Source organism: Rhinatrema bivittatum, chromosome 1 (genome assembly GCF_901001135.1).
Source record: "Rhinatrema bivittatum chromosome 1, aRhiBiv1.1, whole genome shotgun sequence".
Lineage (NCBI taxonomy): Eukaryota > Metazoa > Chordata > Amphibia > Gymnophiona > Rhinatrematidae > Rhinatrema > Rhinatrema bivittatum.
Window position 1 is genome coordinate 693,171,937 of NC_042615.1, and position 27,241 is coordinate 693,199,177.

The following is a 27,241-nucleotide window of genomic DNA, read 5'->3' on the forward strand; positions in this document are numbered from 1 at the left end:
TAATTCAGCCCTGCTTATCGACAGTGAAAGTTTGCTTACCATAAATGGTGTTCTCAAAGGGCAGTAGGATGAATTAGCCATGCTTAATACCAATCCTCCTTCCTGGAGAGTCAGCTATGTAGCTGGATTTAGTTTAATATTGATTGAGGGGCTTGTGAGGCAATACGCACACAAGAACCCTTGCACATGCTTAGTAGCAAAATCTCTACTGAGCTAAAGAGATGGATCCATCCATTGCTGTCAGATGATGTCGCCCATGTGTCATGGTTAATTCATTCTGCTGTCTATGGAAAACACCATTTATGGTAAGCAAACTTGCTTTAATTTATCTGTGTAAAATTGCATATAACTTATTGCCTCTTCAGTGCAAGTGAAAGTTTATGAACAGTGTGCGTTTTTACCTGCATAAAAAACAAAGTGGGTACAGCTTGGGGAAATGCAGAGCACATACAGAGATTGCATTTTTAAATCTCAGCTTGTACTTTGTTGCATACTTTTGCACCTGCTGCCTTGCACAGATGCTGGCCTTTATTTTCAAAGGGAAGCTCTCTTCAGTGTAAAAGAAGGTGAAATGTAAGCTTACTTGTTAATTTCATTTCCTTTAATCCTGCCAGACCAATCCAGGCCAATTGCATTGTCCCCTTGCTAACAGATAGAGACGAGAAAAAAAACATCTCAAAACTGATTTCACTCCCCTAATAAAGATCAGGTGCTGCTTTCAGCTCTTCATTATCCTATGTCAAAGCTAAAACAACCAAAGGCAATTGTTTTATTTTTGTCACCAAATCACCACCATATCAAAACTTGTTGCAACCAAGAAACTTCACTCTGTGGTCATTAACTGAGGAATTAGATAATTCCTACACCAAGATCATGATTAGGCTAACTATCTTTGGAGTGGGCAACAACTTACTTGTCGTTATTTATCTGAACTTGTCAAACCGAAAGCCATGGATTGCTGCAGCTTTCCCAGTTAGATTCTGGATTGGTCTGGCAAGACGAAAGGAAAGAAACAGGTAAGTTTAAATTTCACCTTCCTTATCATCCATGCCAGACCAGTCCAGACATGTGGAATGTGCATGAGGAAGCCACAATAACTCTCAATACGACAGTGTCCAAGGTGCAGCCTCTCCTAGTCCGCACACCCATATTAGGGTACTCAGAGTAGGGATGCAATGAAGACAAATGTACTTACCCGTCCATCATCCTCTGGAAAGAGACATTCTGACTTTGCCTTTGAGGTCTTCAGCTCCCCCCATCCCTCACCTCCATCGAGTAGGCTTGCCAATCCTCAGGGATCTACAGCTGAAGGATTGTATCTCCCTGATTCCTCCTGAAATTAATGCCTTACAAACCGCAATGCTTTCATAGGGCACATCAGAGACTTATTTAAAAAGAAAACTGGTGACCTACAAAGAAACTGAGAATGACCATCCTTGTCCTGGCCTACATCGCCAGCTTTTTTCACAGTCCTAAGTGCAACAAGCCCGATTCCAACAAATGCAATACTGTCCTTGAAAGAGGGAGAATATTGTGCACAGAGAAATTCTTTATTTTCAAATTAGCAAAGGCCACCAAGGAGACTTGAACAACCTGACTCAGAGACTCCACTGAATGAGGCTTGAGAGGAAGGGAGGCCAGATTCCTTCAAAACTAAGCTCCTGTTCCAAGTCAAGGAGACCTCCTGCAGCAGGGGACTTGCATTGTTGACTTCAAGGATGAAAGTATCCCATTCATTAGAAAAGCAAGAGAGCTGCCATGACTGTGATCCTTGCAGCAAGCCAGAGCCAGTCTCTGCCCTCTGAGATTTACCGGGTCTGCTTTCATCCTCATGCCCTCAATGGACCTACTGTCGCCTCCTTAAACTGACCTCATATAGGTTCCAAACTCTTAAGACAGGTTTACCAAGTGTTCCTGTCTTGCACCACCAGGAATTGTAACCCCTGCACTAAGAATCCTAACTATGTAGCCTGAATTTTTTCAAGTCAAGTTTATAAAAGAGAATGGAAGGGAACATCTGAGATAAAATCCTCTGATCAGGGGAAGGCGTGAAAGAGCATCCTGCTTGCACTTTCAGACCTCAGTCCAGGGAATATCCGGGCTTCTGATGAGAACACATGCAGGAGACTGGATATTGGTCATGGTTTTACAAGGATATCCAAAATCCCACCCCCATGCTCCAGGTCCCTGCTTGTTTGGGTTTTTTTTAACAAAGAATTTGCTTGTCTTGTAGCTTCACTGAGCTGATCTGAATTTACTCCCAAATGTGTCCTGCCTGGCCTGTGGTAGGACAAAGGTCACTGCTACCCATCCCTACACTTCAGGGTCTCAAGTAACAGCTCAAAACATTTATCGTATGGCAATGGCATTGGCCATATGAGCTGCTGCTAGGTACTGTAGGGTCCTCCATCCCAAACCAAATCTGACTCACTTCCTAGGGTACCTAAGGGGCTACTAGATTCTCCCTACATGTTCACATCAGCTTATGACCTTAACTGCTGCCATCCAGGCTGCCTTTTCCAAGCCTAGCAGTCCAGATTTCTGGAGCACTCGATGACTGATTCTGGCTCTTGGTGTAGAGCTGGACCAGTTATTCTCTGCCAGGACTCTTGTACCTACTTTGGCCACCCCAGATCATAACTCACCTCCTAACCTATAAAGCTATTAAGATGAAGGTAGCAATCCAGCAGCAAGAGGGAGAGGTCCTTCCAGACTTCTACATCGAATGTCACATGTATAATTTTTTTACCTGCTGGTGAGAGGTTCTATGTGTGCACCCGGTGCAAAGAGCTTCTGGCTCTCAGAGAGCAAGTCTGATCTCTGAAAGCTAGAGTGGCAGACATGAAGAATCCGAGGCAGACAGAGAGGTTCGGGGGTCATAGTAGCCAATTCCAAACTCCAGTCTGGCAGCCCTGGTCTCATGGCTGAAGAGCATCAACCTGGTGTTGCAGGAAGTGATCCTGAAGCAAGGATCTACTCTCCAGCTGATGCATTGTCCCCTTGCATTGAGGATGTCTCTACCAGGACTACTGCCCAGGAGGGGAAAGGGTTAGGTTGACATTCAGAGTTGGTGATTTGGTTATTAGGAATGTAGATAGCTGGGTGGCTAGTGAGTACGAGGATGAACTGGTAACATGCCTACCTGGTGCAAAGGTGGTGGACCTCATACATTACTTAGATAAGATTTTAGACAGTGATGGGGAGGAGCCGGCTGTTGTGGTACATATGGGCACCAACAACATAGGAAAATGTGGGAGGGAGGTTCTAGAAGCAAAATGTGGGTTCTTAGACTAGAAAGCTGAAATCTAGAACCTCCAGGGTAGCATTCTCTGAAATGCTCCCTGTTCCACGCACAGGTCCCCAGAGGCAGGCAGAGCTCTGGAGTCTCAATGCATGGATGGGATGATGATGCAAGGAAGAGGGATTCAATTTTGTAAGAAACTGGGAACCTTTTGGGGACGGGGTCCACCTTAGCCAGGGTGAAACCAGGCTGCTGGTGCTAACCTTTAAAAAGGAGATAGAGCAACTTTTAAAGTAGAACAAAGAGGAAAGCAGGCAGTAGCTCAGCAGTGCGCGATTTGGAGAGAGTTTCTTTGAAAGATACAAATGAAGCAGGAGAGTTAGGACATCCCAACAGAGAGGTTCCAATAAAAGCAAAAGTAGTCCATGTGCCTAGAAATAATCGCCTGAACTAAAAGATTCCAAATTATTCCCATCAACTGAAAGGCAGACTGTTAATACAAACAAAAAAACACACTTTGAAATGTCTGTATGCCAATGCCAGAAGTAAAATGGGAGTTAGAATATTTATTTATTTATTTATTTATTTATGAGTTTTTTATACCGTCATTCGGAGAGGGGTACCATCATATCGGTTTACATCAAAACACAAATCACTAATACAATGTTTGTTCCTAACACTTAATTTATCATCACTAAAATATTACAATTAATTAAAAATTATATCAAGAACATCCACTACACATTAAAAAATGTTAATACCTCATACTTCCTAAAATTATATATTGACATATTACATCCTTAAAAAATTTAAATACAACATCCTTCCTAAAAATATATCATAAAAGATCGTACTTCCTAAAGACAGAAGTATCTAAAATAACAATAAAACTTACAGTACTAGTATTTGAGCATATATCTATTGATGAAAATAGTAAGTAATTTGAACAATTATCATACAGAAACTAAGTTCATTAAAGTGAGCATATTGGTAACTAAAATAGGAAGTTACTGTGTATCATAAAAGGCCTGCCTGAGGAGCCTTATCCTTATCTGAAGGTGTGGTTCCAGACATATTAAAAACCGCCATTAAAAACCCCATAATAAAAAAAATATAATCTGGATCCTTTAATATTGAGTAAATATTGACCTATCTCAAACCTGTCATTTATTTCAAAAATTCTGGAAAAAATAGTAGAAAAGCAATTGACAGACCATCTAGATGATAACATCCTTTTTCCAACACAATTTGGTTTTCGTAAACACTATAATACAGAGTCATTACTATTATCCCTAACTGATACTACATTAAGAGGCTTTGATTACGGGCAAAATTTCTTATTAATTTTATTGGACGCCAATGTGGCATTTGATACGGTGAATCATGCCATTCTTTTAAAAAGATTGAAGGAAATAGGACTCACAAAAATAACGCTGTCATGGTTCACCTCCTATTTAGAAAATCGAAAATTTCAGGTGAAAATTAGTAACTCAATATCAGAAAAAATAAACCTAGGTACAGGCGTTCCGCAAGGGATCGGCATTATCCGCAACGTTGTTAATATATATATCTACTACCTTTATGTCACCTGCTATCAGGCCTAGGCCTAACTTACTTTATACACACGGATGATATTCAAATTCTTATGCCTATTACAGAATCCATTGAATGCACATATAAAAAAATTGCAATGTACTTATCATACATAAAGCAGCTATTGTCACACATGAAACTTATTATAAATATGGCAAAAACAGAGATCATACTATTAGAAAGAAAAACAAATAATGAGCCCTTACCTCCACTGATTCTTGAAGATAAAAATACAATAATACAACTTCTCCAACAGGAATGTGATCTAGGCTTCATAATTGACTTGGAATTAAATTGCAAGGCGCATATATCTTGTAAAGTCAGGGGGATACTATAAATTAGTAATACTAAAACATCAGTTTCAGTTACTCCAATATTGACTAAATAAATGTAAATTCAGGAAATGCTAGAGTGATAAAGTTCCTGGATGGAATAAATGACAACTTTATGGAGCAATTGGTTGGACCAATTGGTTCAGAAACTGACAAGAGAGGGAGCTATTTTAGATCTAATTCTTAGTGGCATGCAGAATTTAGTGAGAGAGTTTAATGGTAGGGCTGCTTGGCAATAGTGATCATAACATGATCAGATTTGAATTAATGACTGGAAGGGCGACAGTAAGTAAATCTATGACTCTAGCACTAAACGTTCAAAAGGGAAACTGATAAAATGAGAAAAATAGAAAAATCTCATAGGTTAGGAGTGTACAACAGGCATGGACATTGTTAATAAAAAAAAAAAAAATTTAGAAGCTCAGTCCAGATGTATTTCACACATTAACAGGCCGATACAGTTTTCGACGCGCTAGCTTTACCCCTTATTCAGTAAGGGGTAATAGCGCGTCGAAAACAGGCAGCCAAGCCGCACATTTTACTTTCAGAAATTAGCGCCTACCCAAAGGTAGACATTAATTTCTCTCAGCACCGGGAAAGTGTACAGAAAGCAGTAAAAACTGTTTTTCTGTACACCCTCCAACTTAATATCACGACGATATTAAGTTGGAGGTCCCAAAAGTTAAAAATAATAAATAAATAAATTTAAACTCGGCTCGTGGGTTGAAAACAGGAAGCTCAATTTTGCCGGCGTCCGGTTTCCGAACCTGTGGCTGTCAGCGGGTTTGAGAACTGACGCCGGCAAAATTGAGCGTCAGCTGTCAAAACCCATTGACAGCCGCCGATCCTGTCCAAAAAGAAGCGCTAGGGACGCGCTAGTGTCTCTAGCGCCTCTTTTTACCATGGGCCCTAATTTGAATAATTTTATTTACTGAATCGCGTGCACAGGAGAGTGGCCTGTACGCGCCCGCTCTCCCGCGATATTTAATGTATCGGCCTGTAAGAAAAGTGGCAGGAATGTCAAACGATTGCCGGTATGGTTAAAAGCTGAGATGAAAAGGCCATTTTAGCCAAAAGATCTTCCTTCAAAAATTGTTAGAAAGATTGAAGAAAATAGGAAAAAGCATAAGCATTGACAAGTTAAATATAAAACAATAAGACAGGCTAAAAGAGAATTTGAAAAGAAGTTGGTGGTAGAAGCAAAAACTCATAATAAAAACCTTTTAAAATATATCCAAAGCAGGAAGCCTGCGAGGGAGTTGGTTGACCCATTAGATGACCAAGGGGTTAAAAGAGCACTTAAGGAAGATAAGGCTATTGTGGAAAGACTAAATGAATTCTTTGCTTCATTGTTTACTCAGGAGGATGCTGGGGAGATACCCATTCCGGAGATGGCTTTCAAGGGTAGTGATTCAGATGAACTGACCTAAATCACAGTGAACCTGGAAGATATAGTAGGCCAGTTTGGCAAATTGAAGAGTAGCAAATCACCTGGACCGAATTGAATACATCCCAGGTTCTGAAAGAACTAAAAATGAAATTTCAGACCTATTACAAGTAATGTATAACCTGTCATTAAAATCATCTGTTGTACCTGAAGATGTAACCCTGATATATAAAAAGGACTCCAGAAGTGATCTGGGAAACCATAGACCCGTGAGCATGACTTCAGTGCTGGGAAAAATCATGGAAACTATTATGAAGAATAAAATCACAGAGCTTATAGATAGACATGATTTAATGGGACACAGCCAGCATGGATTTACCCAGGGGAAGTCTTGCCTTACAAATCTGCTACATGTTTTTGAAGGGGTGAATAAGCATGTGTGGATAAAGTTGAATCAGTATATGTAGTGTATTTGGATATTCAGAAGGCGTTTGACAAAGTCCCTCATGAGAGGCTTCTAAGAAAACTAAAAAGTCATGGGAGATGTCTTTTTGTGGATTGCAAATTGGTTTAAAGGCAGGAAACAGAGTAGGATTAAATGGTCTGTTTTCACAGTGGAAAAAAGGTGAACAGTGGAGTTTCTTAGGGATCTGTACTTGGACCAGTACGATGAGTGAGGTGATCAATTTGCAGATGACACAAAATTATTCAGAATAGTTAAATCATAAGCGGATTGTGATAAATTGCAGGAGGACCTTGCGAGATTGGGTGTACATATGGCAAATGAAATATAATATGGACAAGTGTAAGGATGTCGCATATAGGGAAAAATAACCCAAGCTGTAACCGCACAATGTTAGATTCCATTTTAGGAATTACCACGCAGGAAAAAGATCTGGGCATCAAAGTTGATATTACATTGAAATCATCTGCTCAGTGTGCTGTGGTGGTCAAAAAAGCAAACAGAATGTTAGACATGTTAAACACTCCATGGTTACACTACATCTTGAATACTGTGTGTAATTCTGGTCACACATCTCAAAAAAGATATAATTGCACTGAAGAAATTACAGAAAAAGATGACCAAAATGATAAAGGACATGGGATGGCTCCTCTATGAGGAAAGGCTAAAGAGGTTAGGCTGTTCAGCTTGGAGAAGAGACAGCTGAGGGGGGGGTGGTATGATGGACGTCAATAAAATGAAAGGTCTTGAACGGGTAAATTGGAAATGGTTATTTACTCTTTCGGATAATACAAGGACTAGGGGGCACTCATGAAGTTAGCAAGTAGCTCATTTAATTAGAGAAAATTATTTTTCACTCAATGCACAATTAAGCTCTGGAATTCATTGCCAGAGGATGTGGTTAAGGCAGCTAGTATAGCTGGGTTTAAAAAAGGTTTGGATAAGTTCCTGGACGAGAAGTCCATAAACTATTAATCAATAGGGCATTGCTTCTGCTTGTTGCTGGCATTAATAGCATGGGATCTATTCACTGTTTGGATACTTGCCAGGAACTAGTAACATGGATTGTTCACTGTTGGAGATAGGATACTACGCTTGATGGACCCTTGGTTTGACCCAGTATAGCATATCTTAGTTCCTTATATAAGGACAAACCATGATTGGGAGAAGGAAATAGTTCTGCAAAATCAGATTTCAGAATATCACTATGAGAGAAGTATGAAATGAGTGAGATACATGTTGCCTATATACCTAGTGTACTGTCTTCAGGTCTATTGTCTTAGAGCATGAAACCTGCAGAATGAATCATGCTCAGGGCAGATGTGGAAACAAAGGATTTTAATACCAGGAGTGAAGCTTTCAGTGCTTAATGCCCAAGGCCATAAAACTACTTTCTTGTATGGATACTAGAGAGCTTCCCTGTATCCCAGAGAGCAGGAAGGACTAAATGCTGTTTGAGATGATCCTCAGTCAGCCAAAGGGATCCACCCCTACATAACCTTGGCTGAGGCAAAGCAATTTTCTTGCTGTGACTCAATCTGAGTAGATAGACGACTGACTAAAGGAGGAAACATTGGATGGGTTTTACTACTCCTTGACCCACAGGTGTTTGGGGCTGTTCTTAGCTGGGGACAGCCTGATAGCTGTCAGTACAGAATCCAGGAACTGTCAATACATGCTCCTGGAGAAAATAAGGAGGAATATCACTTGAGTGTCATATGAGGGACCTGCCTAAGAAGAGATATGCCATTTTGCGCAGGGACCTGAAGCATAGGAGAACTTAAAGTCCCTTTTCTAGGAGATTTAAGTCAATAAAACTATGTTCTGACCTCTTTTCAAGGGAAAGATGGAACCCAAAAACCTGTGGCTGTCTGCACACCCCGAGCAGAAGACTCCAAGAGTCACTTAGGAGTCTGCCAAGAACACATCAGCCCCACACCAAGAGGATTCCACCCCCACAAAACCCCTTGTGCTGGGCTACTCTTCCCCCTAGAAGGGAGAGGGATGCCTGAGTAGGTGGTTTGTAGCCTCTGAAACAGCCTCCCAATAAGGCCTGGCATTGACAGGAGAGGTAAGAGCACTAAAGCAGCCCTAGCCAGCTTCTGATTGGACATTAAACTTCCTGGATTGCTGCTGAGGACCAATATCTCATACAGAAGGTAAAATGGTACATAAAGGTCGAGATTGGAATGGCTGACACTCTGTGATGGGACAGCTGAAAATTCAGGGCTGTAAACATTGTAGTCCCATCTTGAACTAGCTTGGATCCAGCCCAATAAGAGATCCAACTAAAGGAACTCCTAATATCACTTACCTCTATCGTGCAAGACTTGCCAATTGTGCATCGGTCCAGGAGCTACAGGTCTCTACATAGAAAGCTTCAAGACCTCCCTCCTTAGCACACTGTTTCCTTGGGGAAAGTTAACATAGCCTTCTCTGAGGAATGCTGGACCCAACACAGGAGGACTTGAGTCACAGAACCATTTCAGGTGCATGGAGAGAGAGATTATAGAAAAAAACGAGAAAAATTGTTCTCTCAATCATGGTGGTCCCTGAATGTTGTAGTCTTAAGATGAAGACCCCACCCCCTAAGGTGATTGACCATCTTATGTCTCTCTTACCTGGGTAGAGAACATAGCTCCCTCAATGTCTTGGGTACTTTAAGGATGGAATCAGGGGTATCCTATCAAGGATATCCCCTCTCCAACTGTCAGAAATATCTAGAAGCTCTTGATTGGGGGAGCTACAGGTTTCCAGGAATATGGTCTCCACCTACCGATTATTACTTTTCCTTGATGATCCCTGAGCTGTAAGAAAGCATGTCTTGCATTTATGGGTCATAGCTGCTATATCGACTGGCTTCCCTACTGAGTCATTATCCTCTAGGGATATGCATTCATTTTGAACAAATGAGCAAAATGTAACAAATGAGACCATTTTTGGTTTGTATAACTGAGACCCAGCATAGGACTAGGCCTGAGTTTTGACGACCAGGATCCAGCATCGGACCCAGCCTTGACTACGGGAACCCAGTGTCTGGCCTAGGCCCAGGTTTGGGTGTTAGCAATGGGACCTGGCCTTGTGCCTAAGCTTAGGCCCAGACCTCAGCTTTGGATCAGGCCTCAGGCCCAGGCTGCGGTGACAGAACCCAGCCTTGACAGCGGGACCCGGCCTTGGGCCTTAGCCTCAGAGATGGGATCCAGCCTGTTTTTTTCTTTTACATTAAAGTCAATGGGGACGACTTCTACTGACTTTCATTTAAAACAAATGAAAAAAAAAAAAAGATATTGCTTGTCTGTTGGTTTTTCTTGATGATTATGGATCATTTGTCACTTCCCAGGTAAGATCAGTAGCTCTGCTCAATAGCCCCTGATGTTTTTGTATTACTCTCCTAAAATGTGGCAGTATAGAATTTATGAAATCAGCCCAGATTATGTGCATCTGATGATCAGGAGCCGCCTTGTATCCTTGTTTCAAAACAATAACCAAATAATAGTAAACTCATTAACTAGAGTAGTGTGTCCCAACCCTCTCTTGAAGGCACATAGAGCCAGTTGTGTTTTCAGGATTGCCATGATGAATATGTATACAAAAACCACTCCTTAAAGGGCAACCCGACACTATTGCAAATATAAAAATATAGATGTATTTGCCAGCTTTATCAATTCATATGAATAATTTTTTTAATAGTTTTATGGGACCATCATAAAACCCCTTAGTTCATATCTTTTAGAACATGACTTATGCTCTGTTGATAAAACACAGGGGCACATGTACAATCATAGGTCCATTTTAAGACATTTTTTTTAGTTTTTCAATATTATAAATTGTAAAAGTGCACTACTTCCCTGTAGTAACTCACAAAAATTGGGAAGTAGTGCACTTTTTACAATTTATTATATTGAAAAACTTTTAAAAAAATGTCTTAAAATGAACCTATGATTATACATGTGCACCTGTGTTTTATCAACAGAACATAAGTCGTATTTTAAAAGATATGAACTAAGGGGTTTTATGATGGTCCCATAAAATTATTTATATAAATTGATAAAGCTGGCAAATACGTCAATATTTTTTATATGATGAATATGTATGACACAAATTTGCATACACTAGGTCTCCATTGTATGCAAATCAATCTCATGCATATTCATTAAGGATATCCTGCAAATCTGACCGGTTAGGTGTATCTCCAGTAGAGGGTTGGGAAACACTGGTCTAGAGTATATAGAGTATAACAAAACTGGAAATTGACATAAATATATTGTTTTAAAAGATGCTTCCATCAGTCTGAGGCAGAAGTTTTGCAACATAAGTTATTTGTCATGGTCTCATACTATTAAATTTTTAAACTTATTTTTTATAAATTTGTTTTTGGTTTTTTTCTAAATGTTGTAGACTCTGAAATGATTTGGCCTCCTTCTATGCGAGTAATTGTAATCAGGTCACCAGTGCTCCAGACTGGATCGTTGTATATGATCACGGCCACAGAACATTCTACAATTGGAAGGTAAGAGTTCACTCTTAGTGATGTATTCATATAGGGTTTTGGAAAGGGAGAGGAGGGTCTCTCTTGGTTAATTTCTTGTAGTACAGGGAAGTATCTTACATAACATTATTTTCATAAATAGTGCGCTGTATAGTTAATAAGGGATGCATTCAGAGCTGCATAATTAAAGTTCTGGCAATCTGTAGTGTTTGTTTAGATTTGATTAATCACCTGTCAGATATACTGAGTGATGTACATCAATTAGACATTCATAATCAATTTAAACATAAGCATAAACAATAGCAAAATGAACAAAAATTAAAATAGTTCTAAATACAAATCTAAACTTTACAAATATAGAATTAAATAACTAAAACCAGATTTAAAAAAAAAGTCTCACAACTAAAAACTAACATTATAAAATCTTCTAAATAAAAATACAAAAAGATTATTGCTGAATAATCAGAGCTGCACAAAATACTAAAAACAGAACATTTAAAAAATGGCATTAGAAAACAAGCCTGTAGAACTAAACTAAAGGCTAACCTTTTAAAATCTTCTAGATAAGATAAATGCTAGATAGCCACTACCTTATAATCAGGTTCCTCTACATAATGATAAAAACAAAAGCTCTCTGAAATAATTATGCTTTTAACAATTGTCTAAAACAAAGGTAGTTAACTTAAAATCTCAACTCTTTTGGCAGAGCATTCCAGAGAAGAGTAGGGGCTATACAGCTAAAGGCACTCCTAGTTTTCACTAATTTATATATTTTAAAAGATAGAATAATTAAAAATCTCAAAAGCCTCTCTTCTTTGGAACTTAAACACCACACTGGTTCTTAACTATTCCCCGCAAGGTATTCAGGTGTCTGGTAATGAAAAATTTAAAATGTAAAACCGATAACTTTAATTTCAGATCTGTACATCAGAAGTAGCTAATGAATATTGTAAGAAAAAAAAAAACTGGCATAATATGATCCCCGATGTGATTGCATAAAATAACATTCTGGATCAATTGCAAGCAGTGAAAGTTTTTTTTAAATGTAAACTCACCAGCAGAGAACTACAGTGATCTAATAATGAGATGTCAAGACTGCATTACATTTTTCACTAGCAGAAAATACTTTTAGAAAACAAACCAACTGCAGTTTGCCCCCGTCCCTTTAGCAGACTGATAAAATGTGAGTATCAAAAGTAAGTCGAGGATCAATAAAAACCCATAGACTTAACTTGGACTTTTGGAAGCAGGGGTATCCCATCCAAGCATATTTGACTGCCCACCAGTGATGTTCAGAGTTGGGAAGCCAGATTTCTGTCTTTGCACATTTGAAGCTAGCTTATGCTCATCCAGTTAGTCACTTGTCACAAGCAGCTATTAATATTCCTAATTGCATCAACTATATTACTGTCGTCTACACCAGTGGTTCTCAACCTTTCTTCGGCCGGGACACACTTGACAGATGGTTCTCACATGCGTGACACACTGAACATATGACCTTCACGGGGCTATATGTAAACATACACTCTGCATCCACGGGATCCCCCTTGACCCCTAACAATGGATGCAGAGCAGAACTAGGGCATTACCCATAGAACTCACCATGCTAAAAAAAGTTATTCTGGTTCTGATGACATCTCAATAAAAGCAAAACAAGCTCCCTTTACTACCAGACATAATAGCTCTCCTTATGAAAAGGCAATAATTTACTACTAATGCATATCCTATTGAGAAAACACAACAAATAAGATTGATACAATTGCCTACATGCTAGTAAAATACCTCACCTCGGGCACACACACAGAACCTACCTTCAACAAGTACAGAAAGACCACACATTATAAATATGGAGACAAATTGGAATGGAAAACCAAAAAAGCCACTCTGCATGCAGTACAAACCTGGAGAAATGGAAAGAGAAATATAGCACCTAACACAGTCCCAGGATCTGCAATAATACACAGAAACTAACCCGCACAAAGTTACACCTGCATTATGGAACACATAACAACCCTATCTATGAAAAGGCAACATTACAAATATTAAATCAGGTCCTAAACACTAATACACCTCCTATTAGGAAAACAGAACAAGCCAAGCTGCTATAGATCCCCATACAGAAATAACTGTAAAACTATATTAATAAATGTTTCAAAACAGCTGATGAACAGAATAACATCAAACAATTAAAACTCATACAAATTATTAAAAATTGTCCAAATATCAATAAAATATTTCAAAACAGACACATCACATAATACTCAATTAAAATGGCAATCAATCAAGAAAAATAAACTTAAAATGCCACCTTTACTTACCCTCTCCAGCAACTCTCCTACTCCTTTCCCTTGAAAGCACATACCAGGAGCAGCAGTGGCTGCTGAAGCTCTGTCCTCACGGTCCTCTTCTTTAGGGCCCACAAGTCACACACACGCACACACACACCAATTAAACCCTACGACCAGTCTCTGTCTCTCACACACACCCCAGTCACCTCTGTGCCCAGTCTCTGTCTCTCACACACACCCCAGTCACCTCCCTGCCCAGACTCTGTCTCTCGCACACATCCCAGTCTCCTCCCTGCCCAGACTCTGTCTCTCGCACACACCCCAGTCACCTCCCTGACCAGTCTCTGTCTCTCACACACACCCCAGTCACCTCTGTGCCCAGTCTCTGTCTCTCACACACACCCCAGTCACCTCCCTGCCCAGACTCTGTCTCTCGCACACATCCCAGTCTCCTCCCTGCCCAGACTCTGACTCTCGCACACACCCCAGTCACCTCCCTGACCAGTCTCTGTCTCTCGCACACACCCCAGTCGCCTCCCTGCCCAGTCTCTGTCTCTCGCACACACTTTGCTTAGAGCCCCAATGCTATGTTCCCCTTTAATTTCGCAGTACAGATTTCCCAGTGCTGCCGCTGCCTTCTCAGCTGCACTGAAGCAGCAAATATTTATTTTAGAAAAATATGCCACAGCATTCAAGCCTTTCTTCTGGCCGTCGGGGATATACCTAGGCTCCCGCGCCCCCCCATCTGCCTGCTTTTACGGTCGCTGGGAGCTCCAGTTGCCCCATCTGTAATTAGCATGGCTGAGTGCTACTTTTGCTTTAAATGCGGTTCTGCCGCACTCACTGTTGCATCGGGGAGGGGGAGAATCCCCGGAGCAACCAACCTCTTCATGCTTGCGACTCACTGCTGCTTTGGGGAACTGGAAGCCCCGTAATTTTTTTTATACCTTGGAGCCTGCACAGAATAGACAGCAGAATGGGCTTCTATGCCAGTTGCAGCGATCAGCGCCTCCCCGATAGCCATGCGGCAGCAGTGACAGTGGCAACAGAGGAATGAGAGAGGCTCCGAGGTTGCTGGCAAAAGAAAGGGGGGGGTGTCTGTCTTCAGTGTGTGCATGTGTATGAATGGGAGTCTGCCTGGGGGGGTGGTGTATGTGGAGGGAGCCAGAGAGAGAGAGTGTGTGTGTATGTGTATGAGAGAATCTGGGGGAGAGTGTGTGTGTGTATAAGAGCGAGTATGTGACAGTGTATGTGTGAGAATGAATGTGTGCATGCCTGGGGGGTGGGGAGGGAGCGGAGTGAGAATAAACGGGAGCCTGCCTAGGTGGGTGGGTGTGTGTGTATGTGGAGGGAGCCAGAGAGAGTGTGTGTGTGTGTGTATGAGAGAATCCGGGGGAGAGTGTGTGTGTATAAGAGCCAGTATGTGACAGTGTATGTGTGAGAGAGAATGGACATGAGTATGTGAGAGAGAGAGAGAGGATAAAGTTTGTGTGCCCCCCTAATCCTCAATAATCTCAGAGTGATTGGAAGTAGAGTTCCTAGGTATGGACAGCAGGGGCTTTTTTTTTTTATCCTCTGTTTTAATTATTGGGTGTTATTTGATATATGTGCTGTTTTGAAATATTTTATTGGTGCTTGGGAAATTTAAAACAATGTATATGATTTTAATTAATAGAAGTTTTAAAATATTTATTTATTTATTTAAACACTTTTATATACTGACATTCATAGCACATCGGTTTACAGGCAACAGGGGTAAATCAAATGAACCAAATGAGAAGCATAAAGTTACAATAAACAGGAAATAAGTGAACTTGGGCTGTAGGGGAAGATAGTAAAGTATTACAGAACCATAGAACAAGGTTTTTCAAACAAATAATAGCCTAGAGTAACAGCCAAGAGTAACAGTTAATATAATATAAAATATAATAGAATATATTATACGTTATAATAAATATAATACAAATATTGGCCTCGAGAAACAGGGAATTGTAAAACTGGGGTTGTGGCTAGTGGGCATCGGGGTGGGGGAAATTGTAGGGGAGTACTAAGGTTGAGTTAGAGTGGAGATGGGGAATGGCGGCGTGCGGGGAATGGCGGCGTGTGGGTACTTCAGATATAGGCTTGTTCAAACAGCCAGGTCTTTAGTTTTTTGTTTAATGTGGCCGTACAGTGCTCCTGTCGGAGATCTGGAGGCATGGAGTTCCATAAGGCTGGACCCGCTAAGGATATGGCACGTTTTTTTTGTCGAACTGAGTTGATAGATTTGGAAGTAGGAGTGGCTAAGGATCCTTTGTAAGCAGTTCTGGTTGGTCTGCTGGATGTGCGGAATTGAAGGGCATCGTTGAGCCATTGGACGTTATTATTGTGCAAGGTTTTATGGATAATGGTGAGGGTCTTGTAAAGAATTCTAGATGAAATAGGGAGCCAATGGAGATCTTTAAGTATTGGGGTGATGTGGTCAGCTCTGCGCGAGTTGGTTAGGACTCTTGCTGCAGCATTTGAAGGGGTTTGATTGATGATGCTGGAAGGCCTAAGAGTAACGAATTGCAGTAGTCTAACTTTGTAAAGATGGTAGCTTGGAGGACTGTGCGGAAGTCAGAATGGTGTAGAAGAGGTCTTAGTTTCTTTAGAACCTTTAGTTTGTAGAAACCGTCCTTGGTCATATTGTTGATATGTTTTTGGAGATTGAGATGGTTATCAAGGGTGAAACCTAGGTCCCTGACGTGTTGGGAGAAGGACTAGGGATGTACAGAAGGAGGGAGAATAAGGCGAGCTGGAGAAATATAAAGGAGCTCTGTTTTTGCTGTATTTAAAGCCAGTTTGAGGTTGGTGAGGAGTGCATTAATAGCAGAGAGGCAGTTATTCCAGGTTGTCAGAGCGTTGGGTACTGAGTCTGTCATGGGGATGAGAATCTGTACATCTGCGTAGATCAAGTGTGTAAGTCCAAGGTCTACCAGGAGTTGGCATAAAGGCAAGAGGTAGATGTTGAAAAGAGTCGGGGATAGGGAGGAACCTTGTGGCACGCCGTGTGTTAGATTAATGGGGTTCGATTCATGGATACCAATTTTGACTTTATATTGCCGGTTGTTTAGGAAAGATACGAACCAGCTTAATGCTGTTCCTGATATTCCTATGTCAGTAAGTCGATCAATAAGAATATTGTGGCTGACAGTGTCGAACACTGAGGAGATGTCTAGTAGGGCTAGGATAAACGATTGGCCTTTGTCCATACCCTTGAGAATGGTGTCAGTTAGAGATAACATAAGTGTTTCGGTGTTGAAAAAGTTTCTGAAGCCAAATTGGGAGGGATATAAGAGATTGTGGTTCTCAAGGTGGTCTATGAGCTGTGAATTGACAACTCTCTCCATGAGTTTGGCCAGAAATGGAAGGTTAGATATTGGTCTGAAATTAGCTGGGATTGAAGAGTCTAGGTTGGATTTTTTTAATATGGGTTTGAGGATGGCTTGTTTCAAAGGAGATGGGACCTGGCCTGTTGAGAGAGAGCAATTTATAATTTCAGACAGGGGTTTGGCGATCGTCTCTGGTATGGTTAAAAGGGCTTTTATGGGGATAAGGTCCTCAGGGTGGGTGGAGGGTTTCATCTTCTTTAGTAGAGTTGAAATCTCCAAAACAGAGGTTGTGTCAAAGGGGAGTCTAAGGAGAGGCTGGAGGTTTTGAATTTGGTGAAGGGAGGGGGGGGGGGGGAACTTTGCAATGATGTTAGTGATTTTGGAATGGAAAAAGGTTGCTAATTCATTGCATTTGAGTCATTGTCTGCTACAGGGGGGGGGGATGGTTTTGTGAGGAGCGATACATAAGTAAAGAGGGCCTTTGCATCGTATTGATAATGGTGTATTTTTTGAGCGTAGTAATCTTTTTTTGTTTGTTGGATACAGGATCTGTATGTGTGGAGAGTGTGCTTGTAGTCTGCAAGGGAGGCAGTGGAAGGGCTCTTGCACCAATTTCTTTCTTTGGTTCTTAGCTGTTGTTTAAGGGACTTAAGTTCTGCCGTGAACCAGGGTTTTTTTGTATTAAGAGGCTTAATTTCTTTGATTATGATGGGGCAGACTTTGTCAGCGATGTCCTTGGTAATTCTATTCCATGATCGGTGGGCATTGTCTATATTTGTGAGGTCAAGCTTTTTGAGTTCCGGTGTGAGGGCAAGGATTAGATCTTCTTGAGAGCATGGTTTCCTATAGTGGATGAGGTTGCTTTGTTTTTTGTTGGGCTGAGGGGCTTTAATGAAGGTAAGCTTGGCAAAAATGAGCGAGTGGTCAGACCATGGGACTGGAGTGCAGGAGGGGGATTCAGTGGTGTTTATGTGGGAGTTAGTGAATAATAAATCTAATGTATGGCCGGCCTTATGTGTATGGTTGGTTATTTGTTGGGTAAATCCCAAGGCTGTGATAGCTGATAATAGGAAGGCTTCACAGGGAGGTGAGGGGGGAATGCGGTCAACATGGAGATTAAAATCTCCTAGGATGATGACAGGGACATCCATGTCTATACTGTCTGCGATGAACTCAATTAGGAGGGAAGCGTTTCTGTTAAGGAGATCGGGTGGAGTGTAAACGAGGCAGACTTGAAGCTGTGGGGATTTGAAGAACCCAATTTCGAAAGTATGCGGTAGGTTGACCGTCTGAGGGACAAGTTTCAGTTCTTTCTTGGCAGCCAGGAGAAGGCCACCCCCTCTCTTTTTGTGTCTTGGAAGGGAGTGGATGTCATAGAGGTTTGTGGGCAATTGGTTCAGAAGAACTGTGTCAGTTTGTTTAAGCCATGTTTCTGTGTTGGCACAGAGGTCTGGCTGAGTGTCAAGTAGCAGATCGTTTAGGATTGGGGGGTTTTTAGCGAGTGATTGGGAATTGAAGAGAAGGAGTGAGAGTGTGGTTAGGAAGAGGAATTGTGCTAGGGGGGAGATCATGACCTGGACCAATTATTTCAGGTGGGGAAACACTTTTTTTGGAAGTAAGATTGGCGTCTCAGAATGGGAATGGGGTAGGATTCCATGTTGCCCAGCAGGACTGGGAAATTGGGCTTGAGGAGGGGGGAGTGGTATGCATGGGGTGTAGAGGAGTCTTATACCGACTGACGGAGGAAGAGAGGAGAGTGGGTAAGGGAGTTTAGGTGGAGGATTTAATAGTTTGGCTGGGTGTAAGGTGTAAGATTGGATTTGGTGGACGGCAGTGAAAGAGTGAGGGCAAGGGTTTGCAGGAGTGAGGAGTGGCTGCACTAAGGGGTGCACCAAGGGGCTTGCTCCTTGGTCGCGCTCCTTAGGCGCACGACGCATGGCGCGCGACGCCTGGGTCACGGCCCTACTTTTCCGAGCTGGAGGAACGCCTCCCACAGCTAATGTCACAGGTAGTCCGTCCGGTCATAGGGTGGGGGAGTGGCTTCGTGAGGACTGGTGAGACGGCCTGTTCAGGACCTCATTGGATCCTCCCCCGGTGGTGGGAGTGCGGGCCGGGGTCGGACGACAGTGACAGAGTTCGGGCGCCTGCGGTGAGGCGGCGGTGTTGTCCAGTGGAGGAGGATACTAATAAGATATTCTTTTATTAGTATCTTAATCTTATTTGTTTTATGAGGAATGATGGTTCTGTTTTTCCATTGTTACACGTAGAGTCTGGTTTCTTTAGGTTTCCATCTCAGTTTTTGTCTGCATATTGCTGGTTCTAATTTGTGATCCTTTATTCTGTATTTGGTGAGGGTCTGCCTCTGCTCTGTGCATGTGACCAAGATGAGAGATTCTGTTAGCATGAAGTGTCTATGTAGGGATCTGTAGCAAGCAGGTTTGTTTTGTTTCCCCAGTAGGTGATGTATTGGTATTCTGGGACCCAGTGTAATATTTACCTGTGATTTTTCACAGGTAGGGTTCTTGTTGTTTGAGTCCTTGGTGTTACTACTGTTGTGTTATGATAGGTTTATTGTATAGATTTTGAGTATCTTTTTTGCGGGGTTAGTTCAAACATGTCTGGCAATGTAAGGTGTTTGTGCTGCTATTACTGTGAGATGACACCAGAATTTGAAAATATATTTTTGTATGATGAGCTGTAAGGGAAATATCCAAACTCTGTTGTTGGTGGGAATTTTGGTGGATGCACAGTGTGTAACAGAACTAGAGATACAGGATTTATATTGACATTCTTTTGCTTCCTGTATATATTCCAGACTTTACTCTCATGGCCATATAGAATTAGTTGAATGAGGCTATCAAATAATTTACTAGAAATGTGAAACTAGCCAGCTTTTTAAAATTATGCAGAAGACCCTTTGAGCTTTCTTATTAAGACTTTTTTTTATAGCCAATTTAAAGCAGGGGGCCATGCTATAGAGGTGGGTATGATATGAAGAAATGTCATTTTGCCTCCCCCTCCATCTCTTAAATTCTTCTGTCTAGAGACACCACTGATTTTCTGTTACCTTAAGCATTAGTACAAGAAGGATGGGGGGGAGGGGCGCTGAAGAGGCACACAAATTCATTGGCCCCTGGTCCCTGGAGGCCCTCCGTACACCACTGGGTATCTGCCACTGCTATTACTAGCATCAGTAGCATAGGATATTCTTAATTTTTGGGTACTTGCCAGATACTTGTAGCCTGAATTGGCCACTGTTGGAAACAGGATGCTGGGCTTGATGGACCCTTGGTCTGACCTAGTATGGCAACTTCTTATGTTTCATATAATCAAACTCACATGCAAATATACAGTATATTCACACACACATATTCATATGAAATATATAGAGACAGACACCCATCTTGGGGGCCCCAACCAATCACATGAAAGGAAGCAGACCATGGCTCAAAAAGTTAGCTCACCCTTGCATTAGATAATCTATCTCTTTCATAATGTAATTGGACTGATACTGTAACAGTGCTTAGAGCACATGATTATGATGCTGCAGACTCTAGTTTTGCTCCCGTCTCCACCATTCACTGTGTGATCGTGAGTAGGCGACTTTACATCCTGCACTTCAGATTTAGTTTGTGAACTGTGTTGGCAGGGACACTGTAACCCTGTGAACTCTTATTCAGTGCTGTATATACTGGGAATCTGTGAATAATTAGTGGTATATAAAAAATCTATTTTCTCAGACTTTGGTGATCATTGCCAAATGGCAGGCCATAATTTTCTTGGCAAAATATTGCAGTAGTTTACCATTGTTTTCTACAGCCCACAGCACCCAGTCTTCCCAGACTGTTTCCCATCCAATAATTATTAATAGTATAATTAAAATTTATTATGCTTAAATAAAAACAATTTAAAACTCTAAGAAAAAATTGTAAACTCTAACAATCTTTCCAGAAAGAAAGGTCTGGAACATACTATCGTAATTCCTGAGGCTGCTGTCAGTAAGGTAAGCCTTGCAATCAATGAAGGAATGAAAAAAACAATTTGGAGTATAGATGTTAAGCATCATAGGTTTTAAACGTTGCTATCTTTTATCATTTTGTATTAGTTTCATGCAGAAGTCTTCTTCAGTCATGATTTACAAAGTTATGTTATTGTGGATCAAGGCAGTCAGACTGGCACAGTTATCAATGGAAATCTGATTCTGCAGGTAAGCATTGCTGCTCAGGGAATTAGAAGAATTCATACCATTATCTTGCATGCGTGGTAAGAGAGAGACAGGTTGAATTACACAAGTGTAAATCACATGAGTAACACTATTGTCCAGGCTTCATCTTTTCTTATTGTCCATATGTTGAAGTAGAACCTTTGTCTTCACCCTTATCAGCCTTCAAGCTGGATTTACAGAAATCTTCTAAACAGTGCAAGTCGGAAATCGTTTCCTTTCTTATTTCAGGTTTCTAACTTTAGTAGGTCACTACAGATTCACAATTTCATCACATTCAGCTTATACAAATTATTCCAGGAACTGAGAACCATATCTGATTTACATAGAATAGAAGAAATGCAAAACAGCCACATACAGAGCAAGAGCTCTTCTATTGCTTGTTTCATTCAGGCTCACTCAGTCGCTTTCTAAATCAAATCACAGGACATAGAAGGCAGAGGTCATAGTGTTAAGAAGAGACTGCCCTTAAAGATATTTGTTAGTCTGGGGTAGTAAAAAAATTAAAGGAGTCCTGTCATCTTAAAGATATTTGTACTTGAGAATGCATCTTCTAGGGATGTAATTATTTTGTCTGATTTTTATATTGTTTAATAAGTAACCATTTAAACTTCTAAAATGATACAGGTCAGTAGTTTAATCATTTAGAAGTTCACTGTTTCTGCCACCCTTACAGGGTGATCCTACTAAGGAGCTTCAAATTAAATTAGACAATACTGTGCAGGGAGCTATAGGTCTCACAAATAAAGAAAATAATTTTCTTTTGGTATCTCATCCACGAAGACCGATGATCTACTCCGTCCCGAAGATTCATAAAAACATGGCATCTCCCCCCCCCCCCCCCCCCCATATCAGACCAATAGTTTCACAAAACGGGTCTGTTTTGGAGCCCGCAGCCTCCTTTGTGGATTTATTCTTACAACCGTTTGTACAACGGACCAGATCATATATAAAAGACACGGCACATTTTGGGGGGTTATTACAGTCATTGAATATTAATAAAAATGGTATCATATTGGTTACAATGGACATTAGTTCCTTGTATACAAATATTCCCCAAAATAATGCTCTTCAGATTGTCAGCCATAATTTGGAACAACGTCCGACAACACAAAGAATAACAATTGAATTATTGTTTAATCTTTCAGCGATAGTTCTGTTTAATAATTATTTTTTGTTCGGCCAGCATCATTACCATCAGGTACATGGCATCCCCATGGGTTCGCCACTGGTGCCTTCAGTGGCAAATTTTACGTTGGAGATTTTGAAGAGCGACATTTTTCCATCAGCGTGGTGGGCAAAGATTGAAGGCTGGTACTGGTATATTGATGACGTTTTTTTAATATGGTCAGGTTCGGATAGTCAACTTGAAGAGTTCCTTAAATGGATTAATACAATAAATAAACATTTACAATTCACAGCACAATTTTCATGCTATCAGGTCACTTTTTTAGATGTGGCAGTGTCGTATCATAATGGAGAGTTTCATACCACTTTATATCGAAAATCAAGTGATAGAAATAATCTGCTGAAATTCCACAGTCGTCATGCCCGGAGTTTTAAGATGGGCTTACCCATTAGCCAGTTTTTCCGTATTAGATGAATATGTTCAACCATGGCAGAATTCGAAACACAGGCTAAGATATTGAAAGATAGATTCTTGGTGAGAGGATATCCCCATAAAGCCATACAACGAGCATATAAGAGGGCTAAATACAGTGATAGACAGCAATTGCTCCAATATAAACCAGGGAGAGAAGAGTCTAGGCTAGTTTGTGTTTTAAAACAAACCACCGCTGTTGGAGCCATTGCTTCCGCGATTGAGAGACATTGGCATGTTTTAGCGCTTCATGAAATTTGTAGGGAATTACCGCTGATTGCCACTACAAGAGGTATGAACATTAGAGACAAAGTGGTGTATTCCCAATTGGAACATCAATTTCAACCAGTGGATTCTTATGGCCTCTCAGTTTGTGGGCATAGCAAGTGGTGTGAATATTCCATTGTAGGGAAAGAGTGGATTGAGCCGGTGACAGGATATAGAATTTGGAGGAAGACGAATACAGATTGTAATTCTGTGAGCGTAATCTATGCTATAATATGTCCATGCCCTCAGATTTATATGGTGCGCACTACACATTCTATTAGGGTTAGGCTGGTGGAACATAGATCACATTTCAATATGGCGAAGATGACCGCACCAATAATACAACATTTAATAGAGGCTGGACATGATTTTGCCCAATTGAAGTGGACCATAATAGAACAGTTTAGCACCTGAGTCCGCGGAAGAGACCCTAATGCTAAACTTAATTACCGCGAAGCCTTCTGGATTTACACTTTAAATACCTCTTGTCCAAGTGGGATGAATGAGGAACTCAATCTCGCCATGTTAATGTGATATTGTGGAATCTCAATCTCGCCATGTTAATGTGATGTTGTGGAAGAGTAGGGAATAGCATACAGCAAATGGAGTGTCTCCCATTGGTTAAAGAGCAAAGGTGTGATAGTGGATTGGTTGATTTGAGAAGCTCTGATGACGCATAAAATACACCTCACGCTAGGGAACAGCTGATTTCGAATGGCGTTTTTTCGAATAATATGGTGCAGTTAGAGAGGACTCTCTAAACAAGGCGCATGGAGAGGACCCATCAAACATTTATACAGGCTAACACCCCTGAGGAAGGACGGTTTGTTTGAAACGTGGACACGTTGGGATTGCTTATAACTATTTGGGACTTTTAGCAGTTCATGTTTTATATTGAAGTGTGTGAAGTAAGTTAAAAAAAATAGGTACAAAGAAAATATATACAAAAAAGTTGATGCCATTCATTTGAAAGAATTTGGGACTTTAGCAAATTAAGAAAGTTGATGATTATACAAGTATTAGAGTGCTGGGGCACCAATAATTATATGAAACTAACAACCCCTTCTAAAATAATTTTTTCCATATATACAAAAAATTTTCTTCATTATAAAATATTTTTTTAAAAAAGACATTAAAGAACATGGGAGCCAGAGTTTTCTGGTAAGGTAAAAGAATTGTAATTACGCCCAAAATAAATACTTGTTTAATACAGCGGTGACGGGACTTTTAGTTCCAATTTTGATTGATAGCACGAATGACCAAAGCCAGGGAGAGACACCATTATGCTGGGCTGCGGAAAGACATTGCCCACTGACCAGAGTGATGACAGCTACTTCTATATTCCTTTATGCAAGTTACATGGAAAGAAGGGATTAATCCCTACTCAGAATTAGGGGACCAGTCACTATTCTGAACAGGGTTTGGTCCCATAGTTCTGAACAATGATTGGAGCCCCTATTTCTGAATGGAGATTTGTCCCTTTTTCTAGGTGAAGTGAATAAATAAATAAATATAGAAATAGCTATAGTCATGCTTTTCCCTCAGAGCTTTCATTTAACTGTTAACTGCAATATTTTAACGGTAGGATTAATGCTTATCAATTAAATGTTTAACATTTTAAACATAGAAACATAGAAGTGACGGCAGAAGAAGACCAACGGCCCATCCAGTCTGCCCAGCAAGCTACGCAGTTTATCCATTTTTTCCCCCCCCTTTTTTCTCCCTCCCACCCGTCTCTGTTGGCTTCCAGCACCCTCCGGCCCCAATTCCCTTCCACCCCTCCACCAATGCAGAGAGCAGCGCCATCCTAGTGAACATCCAGCTCAATCAGGGGTAGCAACCGCCGCAACCAGCAGGCCACACCCCTGCCCCTTACCCACCCCTGTTTTGTTTGCTTGTTTGTTTTTTTTTTTTATTTTTTGAGATGGCAGCCCTCCATCCTTCCGCTCCGTGAAGGTGGAACACCAACCACTGGCCACCGGCATCCCGCTCCATGAATGCCTCTGTGGCTACTGCCGCTCCGTGCAGTGTTTTGTTGCATGAAAGTGGAACACCAACTACTGGCCACTGGCATCCCGCTCCGTGAATGCCTCAGTGGCTACTGCCGCTCCGTGCAGTGTTTTGCTGCCTGAAGGTGGAACACCAACTACTGGCCACTGGCATCCCGCTCCGTGAATGCCTCAGTGGCTACTGCCGCTCCGTGCAGTGTTTGCTGCCTCCTCTCTATTTATGCCCACTAGACTTGATGGATCCACAGTGTTTATCCCACGCCCCTTTGAAGTCCTTCACAGTTTTAGACTTCACCACTTCCTCCGGAAGGGCATTCCAGGCATCCACCACCCTTTCCGTGAAGAAATACTTCCTGACATTGGTTCTTAGTCTTCCTCCCCGGAGCCTCAGCTCGTGACCTCTGGTTCTGCTGATTTTTTTCCTACGGAAAAGGTTTGTCGTTGTCTTTGGATCATTAAAGTTTTTCAAGTATCTGAAAGTCTGAATCATATCACCCCTGCTCCTCCTTTCCTCCAGGGTGTACATATTTAGATTCTTCAATCTCTCCTCGTACGTCATCCGATGAAGATCCTCCACCTTCCTGGTCGCCCTTCTCTGTACAGCTTCCATCTTGTCTTTGTCTCTTTGTAGATACGGTCTCCAGAACTGAACACAGAACTCCAGGTGAGGCCTCATTAAGGACCTGTACAAGGGGATAATCACTTCCCTTTTCTCACTCGATATTCCTCTCTCTATGCAGCCCAGCATTCTTCTGGCTTTTGCTATCGCCTTGTCGCATTGTTTCGCAGACTTCATATCATTAGACACTATCACCCCAAGGTCTCTCTCCTGCTCCGTGCACATCAGCCTTCCCCCCCCCCCCCCCCCCCCCCCCCCCCCCCCCCCCCCCATCAAATACAGTTCATTCGGATTTCCACTCCCCATATGCATGACTTTGCACTTCTTGGCATTGAATCTCAGCTGCCATATCTTCGATCAGTCTTCCAGCTTCCTTAAATCCCGTCTCATCCTCTCCACTCCTTCCGGCGTGTCCACTCTGTTGCAGATCTTAGTGTCATCCGCAAAAAGACAAACCTTACCTTCTATCCCGTCCGCAATGTCGCTCACAAAGATATTGAACAGGACCGGTCCCAACACCGATCCTTGCGGTACACCACTTAAAACCGCTCTCTCTTCAGAGAAAGTACCATTTACCATCACACATTGTCTTCTGTCCGTCAACCAATTTGCAATCCAGGTCACCACCTCGGCACTCACTCCTAAGCTTCTCGTTTTATTCACCAGTCTCCTGTGCGGAACCGTATCAAAAGCTTTGCTGAAATCCAAGTAGATGACATCGAGTGCTCTTCCTTGATCAGAGAATCACATTCAGTTATATGCTCACCAGCTCTTTTCTCTGTAATCTTAAGTCTGTTGTAGTTGGAAAGTATGTAAAGTAAAAATCAATGAAAATAACTTAAATGTTCAATTTGCTATTACATTCTTATAACAATTTAATGTGATTCCATTAAAAATACACTTCACAGTTCAGATGCCACTTGAGGCACTGGAAGTTTGCAGCGCAGTTTTTAAAGCCATTTACCAGAGTAAAAAGTGTTTATCTGCATAAATCGACTGAATTGCTTTCCCTCAGTGTGACTAAAAGTTGCATGCACTGTTCTACGATACGCATACATTTAGCTACACTTAGAGGCGGTATTCCCAGGGCATGTTTAGATTGGGGGGGATGAAATTAATGCTTGTAGATTGCATTTTCAGTTGCATGCATAGTGTTTTCATTGAAGAAAATAATGGCAGAAAAAGCAAGTGCACCCATGGTAATTTTCTAAGGAAACGATACATGCTCGCTTTTGCTTAGAAACTTGGGGCAAAACCCATGAGTAAATAATAAACATGGACCTTGTCCCAAAATGCATTTAGTTAGAAAATTGCCTCTTGATCTCTATAGTTGCACAATTAGAGTTGAAATCATCCAAGCAACACAGATATAAAAACT

The 27,241-nt window shown here is 41.3% G+C and overlaps 1 protein-coding gene across 2 annotated transcripts in view; it reads left to right on the top strand.

Moving 5' to 3' along the window:
- AGGF1 (angiogenic factor with G-patch and FHA domains 1) overlaps positions 1–27,241 on the top strand; it is a 199,916-nt gene that overhangs the window by 119,518 nt on the left and 53,157 nt on the right. For both annotated transcript variants that reach the window (XM_029575326.1, XM_029575333.1), the window contains 3 exons: positions 11,415–11,526; positions 21,098–21,149; positions 21,252–21,353. In XM_029575326.1, coding sequence (XP_029431186.1) covers positions 11,415–11,526; positions 21,098–21,149; positions 21,252–21,353 — 266 coding nt within the window. The remainder of the gene's footprint in view (positions 1–11,414; positions 11,527–21,097; positions 21,150–21,251; positions 21,354–27,241) is intronic.